This window comes from Plectropomus leopardus, chromosome 6 (assembly GCF_008729295.1).
Source record: "Plectropomus leopardus isolate mb chromosome 6, YSFRI_Pleo_2.0, whole genome shotgun sequence".
Taxonomy (NCBI): Eukaryota; Metazoa; Chordata; class Actinopteri; order Perciformes; family Serranidae; genus Plectropomus; species Plectropomus leopardus.
In genome coordinates, this window is record NC_056468.1 from 29,730,339 (window position 1) to 29,742,079 (window position 11,741).

Here is an 11,741-nt window from a genome sequence, read left to right on the forward strand (position 1 = left end):
GACAAAAATGAAAGTATTGAATATCGGCAGCCTCATTTAACTTCATACACTATAGACTGTATAAAAATAATGGACATGTCCACCCATTTTGGATTTTTGGAGCCAGAAGTGACCATATTTGGACAAGCAGGTGCAGATAACCCTAATAATAGCTGCTAGCTCGATTAGCACGGTGCATTTATAGCCATGGTCAACTGTAATAATGCTAATGCAGATTTTGGCTAGTGAAAAACAGGCTTAAAAACATTAAACAAAATGTACTTGTTGGAAAATTGAGCATCTGACTAATTTTTGCAGCCAGCCTCAAGTGGCCATTAGAGGAACTGCAGTGTTCGGCACTTCTACATTGGCTTACTTTTTCAGCTTTGGAGGTTGCCAAAAAACTTTATAGTTTAATGATATTACAATAATATTAAAAATATAAAACTAAATTTGTTAATGTAACTATTAAGTTTTTTGGCAACCTCCAAAGCTGAAAAAGTAAGCCAATGTAGAAGTGCCGAACACTGCAGTTCCTCTAATGGCCACTTGAGGCTGGCTGCAAAAATTAGTCAGATGCTCAATTTTCCAACAAGTACATTTTGTTTAATGTTTGTAAGCCTATAATGTAAGATAAAAGACATTTTGCTCTAATAGACTAAAAGATGCAAAACAACTGGTATTATCAGTTAACGGCTTGCTTTAGTGTCCAAAACACACATGCACAAGTGGTTAAGACACGTGCTCCTCCACACACACCCAAACTGAACGTACCCGCCGAGCCCTCTGGTCGGGTCCTAACCCTACCACTCTTTGATTGTGTATTTGTTATGCAGCGGTGAACAAATGCAATTGTGAATCTCATGGCCTAAACAATCAATCCTCCCCTCTGTGTGTAAATCCACTGGCTTCAGGCTCCAAAATGGTTAATTGCTGCAAATCAACTCATCCAACCCCCTACTCACTCACACAATATAACGCTCCATCTCTGTCTCTGCCTCTCTCCTCCTTTCACAGACATGTACACATATACGTCTGCAGATAACACACTCTGACACACACACACACACACACACACACACACACACTTCATCCCACAGTGTGAGGGGCTGCTGCAACCTTCACCTCGCTGAATGTAATACCAGGACTTAATGCATCTCTAAGGGTTTAGGTTGGGGGAGTTTATCATTTCAAAATCGTTAGTGGAAAAAAAAGAGAAGGGGAAAAATTGATCGGGAGTGTGCTAGAAGTTGGGAGTCTTTGTTATCTCGAAAATCCTAATAAATCCTTCGTCTTTACAGCTTAAAGCGCGTGCAGTAATTTGAAGTTCATTAATCCCCCTCCTTTTTTTCTCTTAAAGAAGAAATGGTAAAGTTGTCTCTTGGTACCCTGGGTTGAAAAGGGAGAGAGGAGGTGGTGGTGTTCTTTTTTCTCCCCTTTTCTCTTTTTTTTTTTTTTATCACGCCCCATCCCTTTTTTTTCCTTTTTTGATGAAAAGTGGTTAGCAATTCTGATTATTACTGAATAGATAGTAGAAGCTAGCTTTACAAACGGTGAGGATCGCCAGTCAGTTTGTGGCGCTCGCTGCTGGTTGCGGTGTGTTTTGGATTTGGGAAGCGTGGGGCGAAGAAGAGCCGGACTGCTCGAACACTCAGGCTGATCCTGGGTGTCCTGGTCGATCCTCTGCCGCTCCACGTCCCATCCTTCCCCGGCCCCGTCTTGACCATGCTGTCCCTTTCCCCATCAGGCGGAGTGGACCCCAAGCCTTCACAGGACCCTTTCCCAATCTACTTGGTCTTGGGCGGCGTAGGGATACTGGCCTTCCTCGGAGTCGGCATGGTGGCTGCCCGAAAGCGCCGCCATGAGCACGGGCGCCTCTGGCTCCCCGAGGGCTTCAAGACCACAGAGACCAGCAAGAAGAAGAGACGTGAGCCTGTCGGAGAGGATTCGGTGGGATTAAAGTAAGTTTATTCGCCAGTGGCGCTTGCTGTCACCTGTTTCTTTGCGGGTCGGGCGCAGGGCTAGTTCTGATGGTCAGAATGGGTGTAACTGGTGATCAGACAAATTTGGGAAAGGGGGGTTTCGCCTGGATCATTAATGATAATGATATAGCGGGTTTAGGTGCGCATTAATTGACTTGTTGGGGCAGAGGGGTGGGGTATGGATTTAATCAATGCTTTTGTTTTTCGGCGTTGCTGCACCATTAGTGGCTCGGATGGGATGGAAGCAGTAGGGGAGATGGATCTTTACTGGTTTTTCTGCTTCATCACAGGCCACTGAAAAACACCTCGGACATTTCACTCATGGATGACGCTCAGAATGAGTGGGGAGAAGACGAGCCTTCAGATGCAAAACGCTTCAGGGTAAGGAAACGGAGATATTACGCAATAATGGAGCTTTTAAGGATTTTTCATTTTCATTTTTACAACTTGATCAGCAATTTCATAGAAAACAACTTCTTCTGGAATTTGAAAATGACATACTGGACTAGAAAACGATTTTCTGTACATTTTAAAATGTTTTGAAAATTGTTTTTGAATCATTTTATTATCTATTTCAATGTTTTTTTCCTTTATATTATGATTTGATTCAAACTTTCATGCTCAGTTTCAGTCTCCCACTGACACTGACTTGTTAGCCACCCCTCCAAAATCCATAGACACTGTCTATATGCATTACATTAACACAGATTTTCAACTTTTACCTCTGCACATTGCATATATTTGCTTTAGTGTGAACTTTTGCACATCCTGCACCAAACGGTGCAGCTCTCTTATTCTGAAGCAGCTATGTCCTACATATTTGTGATGTTAGTGTTCTTTTTTATGTTTTTTAATATAACTTTTTTATTTTGTATCTTTTTTCTTTAGTGCAACAGTCTTATTTTTACTCCTCTCACTATGTTTATTGTACTTCTAATTTATGGACTAAAAGTAAAAACCTACTTGGTAATCAGTCTGATTCTGATTCTGATTCTAACCTTTTGCTGTCCCTCCTCCAGCAGTTTGACGAGCAGGCGATACTGGAAGTGGACGACCAGACGGACCACCGCCAGTGGACGCAGCAACACCTGGACGCCGCGGACCTGCGCATCCCCTCCATTGCTCCCACACCCCCTCAGGGCGAGATCGAGAATGACTGCATGGACGTCAATGTGCGGGGACCAGGTGGGTGACTAGACTCTTATTTACACACTTACCATAAAGAAAACAGTGTTGGGCTCTGGGTCGGTGTATTTTGGTTCATTTTCTCTCTGGATGACTTTTTAAAAACATGACATATTCCAGGATTTTAGAGTTGATAGATGGTGATATGAAATGTTAAAATGTTTGCTCTAATTGTGTGGAAAAACAGGCATGACATCACTTTCTGGAAGAAATTGTGACCTGAAATGGTTACAGGCATAAGACACTTTATTGTCATTGCATATAAACAACAAAATACAAATGTAAGCATGTAAATGGGGACATGTGTATGTGGGAGTGTGAAAGTGTGTGCATATAGAAAGATTTTCCTAAACCAAACCCATCCAGCTAAACTCATAGTGCATCGAAACCCAAACAGACCATGCCCTTCATTTATTCATTTTAACTCCCCCCTTTCTGCTGCACCTTCTCCTTGTCTTATTTTGAATATAGTTTTTTTCCTTTTTTCTTTTCCTCACACAGTTTCTCGTTGCTTCTCTGTCCCCTTTTATGTTTTGTTGATTAACAACATCTGTTTCTGCCTTTTGATTGTTTGATTGCTTTTCTTTATTCATTAGTATGTACATATTGTCAATGTGTGTATGCACTAATGGGATTTATTTCAAAAAATAGAATTATGTTTGAACCCAAACAAAATAAGAACATTAAATTAAAGCTACATTTTTAACATTAAGACAAGATAAGAACAAGATTAGTAAATGATCATATGGAGTCCGTCTTAAATGTCAATAAATAAATGGCAGCAGATGGTTATTCGTGCATTGTTAATTAAGTTATTGCACAATATAAAATGCATGTGCTCAAATCAGTAATTAGCAGCTATAGCTGTGTGTGTGTGTGTGTGTGTGTGTGTGTGCGCGCTGTGGAGGAGGAGGGTGATAGAGGCTGCAGCTCAGGGGAGGAAGCTTTTCCTCCGTCTGGTAGTCCGTGTCTTTATGGTCCTGTGTCTCGTTCCTGATGGCAAAGGGACTAACAGACGGTTGTTTTGGTGTGCTGTGTCTCTCCCTATGCTGCTAACTTTCTCTTGAAGGCGACATGCACATACAGCGCTCAGGTCTGGGAGCAGAGTTCCCACTGTCCTTTTAGCTGTTGTCACCACCTGGGCTAAGGTATTAGATAGAGAAATATTTTTCTGTTACTAGTAAGTACATTTACTCAAATACTGTACTAAAGTACAAATTTGAAATACTTTAACTTTACTTAAGTCTATTCTTTTAATGTCATTTTATACTTGTACTTTACAACATTTATTTAAAAGCTTTAGTTACTTTACAAATTAGGATTTTTTTGCATGAAAACACAAGACAAGTTCATAAAATATGGCATTTTGCTATAAATTAAACTACCCAACAGTTCAGACAAGTACACGTGAAATGATTAGTTGATTTATCGATGAACTGAATTTGCAGCTATTACTGATAAACATTTAATTCGTTTTCTAATTTATTTTGAATAATTTTGATTTTTTCTGGATTTTTTTCCATTCAATTATGCATTTGGGTACTATTTATAACACTAAAAGTACATGTTCCTGATTATGCTGGATTACATGTATTAAACCCTTTAACACCTGATAATCAATGTGGCGGCATTAATGTTTTTATGCAGTGTTCAGATGCCTTTCACAAGCATTTAAACCTCTGGTCAGTTTGATTTCTCTCAGGAACACGAAAAAAAACAAAACACAATGAGCAACTTGGCAAGAAATCACCCTCAAATTGCAAGAAAAATTACCGAAAAATTAACTGGGGGCATTATTAGATATTTAAAAAAAAGTAGGGGAAAATGTCCAGAAAACTACATTTATAATTCTCACAATTATACATTTAAAGTTTGTTACGGGAAAAAAACTACTAAAAAATTACTTTTCTTTTTCTTATTATTTTCAGGTCAATTTCTTGTAACGTTTTCTTAATTTTGTGCTAATTTTTGGGGCCTTTTCTTGTTAAGTTGCACATTACCTTCTTCCATTGTTTTTGGAACAAATCAAGACAATTTTCTTAGGGTTCAAAGGGTTAAGTAACATCTATCTGTTATTTATGACTTTTATCTTCATGTTGCATTTTTCTTGTGAACTATTGAATACTTTACAGTCTGCAGACCTCTGAAAATACCTGAAATGAAACTACATAATAAAGAAAAATTGTGCTTTCCTAAAACTGCTAACAACTTACATGCACAGAAAAAAAAGTGAGAAGAGGTCAACAGATTTTTAAAAGGGACACAAGCTTTGTGTGTGTGTGTGTGTGTGTGACTCGATTCACACATTTCCTGAGCAAACATTTCACCTTTCTAGTATGTGTTTGTTTCTGGATAGATTCATGCCTTTACTGAGTGAATGTTTCGCATTTCAAGAGTGCGTTTTTCTGTGTGTGTGTGTGTGTGTGTGTGTGTGTGTGTGTGTGTAATCGTGCATGTAGGAGTTGATAAAGCCCCGTGTCCTCGGGGTAAAGGATCTTCTTCAAAGCAGCCGGCTGGAAGCCAGGCGCCTGGGGGAAAACACTGATTCCTGATCAGATTAATCATTTGACCAGTAATGGGCCTCTGTTTTTTTTTCTATTCCACATTACAAAAACCAATGAAGGCATCAAATGCAAAAACCCAATTTTGTCCTAAGTGCCAAATTCCCCAAAGAAAAGCTATGAAAAATCAAAGTAACGGGGTTAACAACTTGAGAGCACACTTTTTCCCCCCGTTGCGGATCGATGCGCTTGAATCGACCAAATCTGCGAGATCTGGGGCTTGCTATCCTTTTGAAGAGGAGAAAACCTATTCAAGTCGACGGACTGAGCTGCCTCTCACAGTTAGATATTAATGCTTCGGTTTTGCAGCAGCCTAGCTTTAGCAAGCCCCGGCCTCTATCCCCCAGCTTCACTTTTCCCTCTGAAGCTTCTCCTGTGCCGAGGCCTTGATCAGAATCCATTATCGAGAGGAGAGAGCCGCCATGATTCAACTCAGGCAAAAGTGTCAAATCCTCATTCGATTTGTTTGTTGCTTTGTTTTGATCTGCCTGCTGCTTTGAAGTGCGGGCTCCTGTGGCGGTGACTGGGCCTGTGCTGACCGTGCAGTCTTTCATATACCCCTCTCCTTTTCCCGTCTCCGTCCAGATGGATTCACTCCGCTGATGATCGCATCCTGCAGTGGGGGAGGTTTAGAAACAGGCAACAGCGAGGAGGAGGAGGACGCCTCAGCCAACGTGATCAACGACTTCATCTACCAGGGCGCTAACCTTCACAACCAGACCGACCGCACAGGTGAAACCGCTCTTCACCTGGCCGCCCGCTACGCTCGCTCTGACGCTGCCAAACGCCTGCTGGAGGCCAGCGCTGACGCCAACATCCAGGACAACATGGGCAGGACGCCTCTGCATGCTGCTGTGGCGGCTGATGCTCAGGGCGTGTTCCAGGTGGGTCATCACAGGCCAAATTTATTTTAAGTATTGGTGCAGAAATAAAAAATGGATGAGTCAGTTGATAGGTCTGTCTTAAGTGTTTCAGGGTTTCTGTAGGTCCTTAAAAAGTCTTAAAAACTTAATTTGTAATTTGTGAGGTCTATATGTCAAACGAGTCAAGTTTTTCTGCATGGTAGTCCAAATTTATGATGTAATTTTTTTCAAGCTACTAGTGAACTTAATACTTGTCTGTTTACTTTTACTTGTTTTACTTGGTTACTTTACTTATCTCAGGTAATAGCAATGTTTCTACATGAAACTTTCTCATCAGGGGTCACAACTATACTATACTTACTTTTGTACTTAACTGCAATGCTTGAATGAGAGAAAGATTCAAATGATTGAATTTGGTTTAAAATCATCTTTAAAAAGTCTTAAAAGCATTAAATTCAATGTTAAAAATTGAAAGTCTGATACCAGTAGAGACCCTGTGTTTAAGTCATTCATCAAACATCAGCTGTTTCCAGCTTCTCAAATTTTAGGATTTGCTGCTTTTCTTTGTTTTATATTTCTGTTCATTGAATATCATGAAACTGTGCTTTCATATTTTTAGCATTTCTTTAAAAATCATTATTTATAGTTTTTGACATTTTTTAAATTCTACAGTGCTTTGGTCAACTGTTGTTGTTTTTAAATTAGATTTATAAATATATTTGGATCGGATTGGAATATTTGAGTCAACAGAATCATGTTTAGCTCTAAATTAGTAACCTGCTTTATGTTTTTATAGATTCTGATAAGGAACCGTGCCACAGACTTGGACTCCCGCATGCACGACGGCACCACGCCCCTGATCTTGGCTGCCAGGCTGGCTGTGGAGGGCATGGTGGAGGAGCTCATAAATTGTCATGCTGACGTCAATGCCATCGATGATTTCGGTAACGCCTCTCTTTTTTATGCCACTTATATGTAGAGTTGTTCTGGTACCAATACCAGTATTGGAAATGCCTCCCAGTACCCCTTTAAATGCCTGATCAGCTACTGGCGAGTTTAAGTGTCTATACACCAATCCAATAGCATGTGATTTATTAATAAACTTTATAGTTAAGATAAATCAGCAGTTTCCCAAAAATCAATTCTTCTTTTCCACTCTACAACTGTCGCCAGCACAGCAAGTTATACTTTACAGCCAGTGGCAACTACTATTTAAAGCAGCAAAGAAGAAAATATTTGGGAACAAGAAGTTGCTGTTACACTACTGTTTTATACTGTTACTGTGCTATTTAAAAATACAATTGCCTTTTTTTGCTAAATTTTCGTAAAGGAATTATCATTTACTCCTAAGCTTTAATACAATAGCACTTCATTAGAACTCAGTATCGGCCGATACGCAAGTTCAGGTATTAATATCTGTGTCTGGAAGGAAAAAATGGTATTGGAACATCTTTACTTACATGAGATTTAAAAACAATGCAATTTAATGCTGGGTGATAATTCTTGAAGAGCATCAAAAGAACATTATAGATGTAATAACCTTTTTTTTGTTTTCAGGTAAATCCGCTCTACACTGGGCCGCAGCAGTAAATAACGTGGAGGCTGCAATTGTGCTTTTGAAGAACGGTGCCAACAAGGACATGCAAAACAACAAGGTAAAAAGCGATCTGTCTTTCTCTTCCTGCTCTTAGTTCTTTAAAACAATAGCGAAACATCTTTCCGAAACAACATTCCCCGGATGTCGGTGAATCTCTTAACGCGTTGTCTCCTCTCTGTCTGCCTCAGGAGGAAACCCCTCTATTCTTGGCTGCCAGGGAAGGAAGCTACGAGACTGCCAAGGTCTTACTGGACCACTTTGCCAACAGAGAAATAACCGACCACATGGACCGGTTGCCCAGAGACATTGCACAGGAGAGGATGCACCACGACATTGTGCGGCTGATGGATGATTACAACCTGGTACGGAGTCCTCACATGCACGGAGGGTCACTCAGCACCACGCTGTCGCCCCCTCTCTGTTCGCCCAACGGCTACCTGGGCGGCATGAAGCAACCGCAGCCTCAAGGTCAAGGCCAGGGCAAAAAGGCACGCAAGCCCAGCGCCAAGGGCATTGGCTGCAAGGAGGGCAAAGACATGAAGGTGAAGAAGAAGAACTCGCAGGACGGGAAGTCTGGGAACCTACTGGACAGCTCGGCTGTTCTGTCTCCTGTTGACTCGTTGGAGTCTCCACACGGTTATGTCTCTGATGTGGCCTCACCGCCCATGATGACGTCACCTTTCCAGCAGTCGCCGTCTGTGTCTCTGAACCACCTGCAGGGTATGAGTGACCCACACCTGTCTGTAAACCACATGGTGATGCCGAACAAGCAGGAGCTGGCTCGGATGCAGTTTGACCCGCTGCCTCCCCGTCTCACCCATCTGCCCGTGTCTGGATCTGGAGGCCAGGGCGCCATAAACGGACAGTGCGATTGGCTGTCCAGGATGCATGGCAACATGAGCCAGCCCGGCCAGTTCAACCCCATGAGAGGAGCTGCAGGCGCTCAGGGAGGCCTGCACCCAGGAGGGCAGCACGGGATGATGACTTCCCTCCACAACGGCCACCCCACCACCAGCCTGTCTCAGATGATCTCTTACCAGGGCATCCAGAGCACTAGACTGGGTCCGCAGCCCCACATCATGCAGCAGCAGGCGCAGCAGCAGATGCAGCAGATGCAGAACTTGCAGCAGCTCCAACAGCAGCAACAGCAACAACAACAACAGAGCATCCAGCTGCAGCACCAGAACTCAAACACCACCAACAGCCAGAACTTCATCAGCGGCGAGCTCAATTCCCCGGAGCTCCAGCAGGGCACCGGCAACTCCAGCATCCCCATCCACACCATCCTGCCGCAGGAGACCCAGATCATGCCCTCCTCCATCAGCCAGTCAATGCCCAGCACCCAGTTCCTCACCCCGCCCTCCCAGCACAGCTATTCAGGCCCCATGGACAATACCCCAAACCATCAGGTCCAGGTGCCTGACCACCCCTTTCTGACCCCCTCCCCTGGCTCCCCCGACCAGTGGTCAAGCTCATCTCCTCACTCAAACATGTCCGACTGGTCCGAGGGCATTTCAAGTCCACCGACGAGCATGCAGTCTCAGATTGCACATATACCCGAACAGTTCAAATAAAAAGTATCTTTACGCCCAGATGAGCTGCTGTATATTTTTTTATAAAAAAAGCACTCTTTGTGGAAAAAAAAAGAAAAAGGGCAAAGCTGTAAACATAATTTTTATATGCTTTTATACTAACAGCAACACCTGTGTTTCATCCATTTCTTTTTATTTATTAATGCCTTATTTATACGCATTGCCTGCTTACAGAAATTTCGGGGATCCATGGTGCTGGGTCGGAGAAAGTCCTTTAGAGAGACTCTTTGCTTTTAGTTTCTTTTCTGCAGTGAAGCCGCAGCATACACACTGGGTATTTATTTCCTTGAGGACTTAAAGTCTTTGCCTTTTTCATATGATTTCTCAATCTTTGTTTATATTTTTGTTTTTTGTATAATCTTGTTTATAAATAAACTCGTGATTATGGGGCATTTTATATAGCACATTTTAAGTTTCAGTGTTATTTCAGTTTGTTTGGGAGATATTCTAGTAATCTGATGATAAATTGTGAATGTTACAGAGCACATCCTGTATGTTTTCACAATTTCCCCTTTTTTTAAAATATCATGTGATTCTTAGTTACACTCTCTATGAAGGTGAACATTTCTTGAATCAATTTCGACAACATTATGTTGTGCTTCTATATTTGATTGTCTTTCACGTGGTGGAGATGTGATATGTTGTACAGTATACAGCCATCTTGGAGATTGGCAGTTAAGACAGGCTTGAGTATCTGTTGGTGTTTGAGAACTGGCCCGTCGGCCACAGTGTAAGTCATTGTCCAGAGGGAAAAAGGAAAGTTCATTTTCCCCTCTCCCTCCTATTAGTTTGAGCCTATGGCTGTGTTCTTCCTTTTGTAAATATGTTATGCATTTCCCTTGTAAGCAAGATTTTGTTTAAGAAATCTGATGTCTTAAGCATGCAATTTTGATAGGTCTCGCACCGGTCAACAGCCTCTAAAATGTCAAACAGAACAGAATATATATTTTGTATTTTAAGTCCCTTATGCATAAATAAATTTGAAATATATACAAATAGATATGATATATTGTTAGGAGACTTCTTTTCTCATAAAAAGGAAAAATACATAAATATTGAAGTTTTATGAATTCATATTTATTTGCTGTTCTGTAACACATAAAAATCCACTGAGGCAACCATTTGTGCATATTAAAAAATGTTTTTGTTACACTTTGGTTAAAACTGTTGTTGGCTAAATTCTTAGTTGTCTCAGCTTCAATACTTTGTGAGACGGTCCCTGGTATAGTTTGGAAAAAAGTTATCATTTTTAAAAAAAAAACATTAGGTTGTAGTGAAATTGTGATATCTGCAATATGTTTCCTTCCTCTTATAAAGTTATAATTTGCAAGAAATGTATTTCCCCTTTTCATTTTCAATCTGTAAAAATGTTTCTTGTTATAATAAAGGGCACTTGTGTGTCTTGAATTAATGGGAACTGTGTTTTTTTCTCCTTCAAATTACTTTACAAGTTTAATTTCTTCTATACACACTGTGCGAAACAAGGAATAAGCTAAGTATTTATGAATTTAGTACAATAAACACAATTTAAACACCTATGCCTCTGATAGTTGTGGGAAACAATTTATTATTTATATGTAAATAGATTTTAAAATAAAAATTACCTTTGTCTTATAAACTGCTGCACTACTATAAAATTTTAAATGCACTGACAATCCAAGCACAAATATTTCACTTAGTGTGTCTCCCTCTAGTGGTAGTGAGTATTTACTTTGAGTAACACACTTCCCTAAATGAAGCTCCTGCTTCTCTCTTTCTACAGCTTGTGTATATTGCGGAAATAGATAAACTCAAAACTCAATAAAGCAATCTTTGCATGACTTATTGCCATGGGGAGATTAACCTGTTAAGAATACCCAGGGCAAAAATTAAATACTGGGTCCCAGGCAACCCCCAGTTTTCAACTGCTTCTGTGCTTCTGCTTGTGTTTAAACAAAGCAACATGTGAGGTCCAAAGTGAAATAATTAGGGTGTGTAAATGA

At 40.9% G+C, this 11,741-nt stretch overlaps 1 protein-coding gene across 2 annotated transcripts in view; it reads left to right on the plus strand.

Moving 5' to 3' along the window:
- The window catches only part of LOC121945063 (neurogenic locus notch homolog protein 1-like), a 60,374-nt gene extending 49,201 nt beyond the window's left edge, over positions 1–11,173 (plus strand). The window contains exons 28-34 of one of the 2 annotated variants that reach the window (XM_042489069.1): positions 1,727–1,940; positions 2,252–2,342; positions 2,981–3,146; positions 6,293–6,591; positions 7,367–7,514; positions 8,128–8,225; positions 8,356–11,173. In XM_042489069.1, coding sequence (XP_042345003.1) covers positions 1,727–1,940; positions 2,252–2,342; positions 2,981–3,146; positions 6,293–6,591; positions 7,367–7,514; positions 8,128–8,225; positions 8,356–9,741 — 2,402 coding nt within the window. In that variant the 3' untranslated portion in view covers positions 9,742–11,173. The remainder of the gene's footprint in view (positions 1–1,726; positions 1,941–2,251; positions 2,343–2,980; positions 3,147–6,292; positions 6,592–7,366; positions 7,515–8,127; positions 8,226–8,355) is intronic. The other variant, XM_042489070.1, reaches the window with a different exon arrangement.
- The last annotated feature ends 568 nt before the right edge of the window (positions 11,174–11,741 follow it).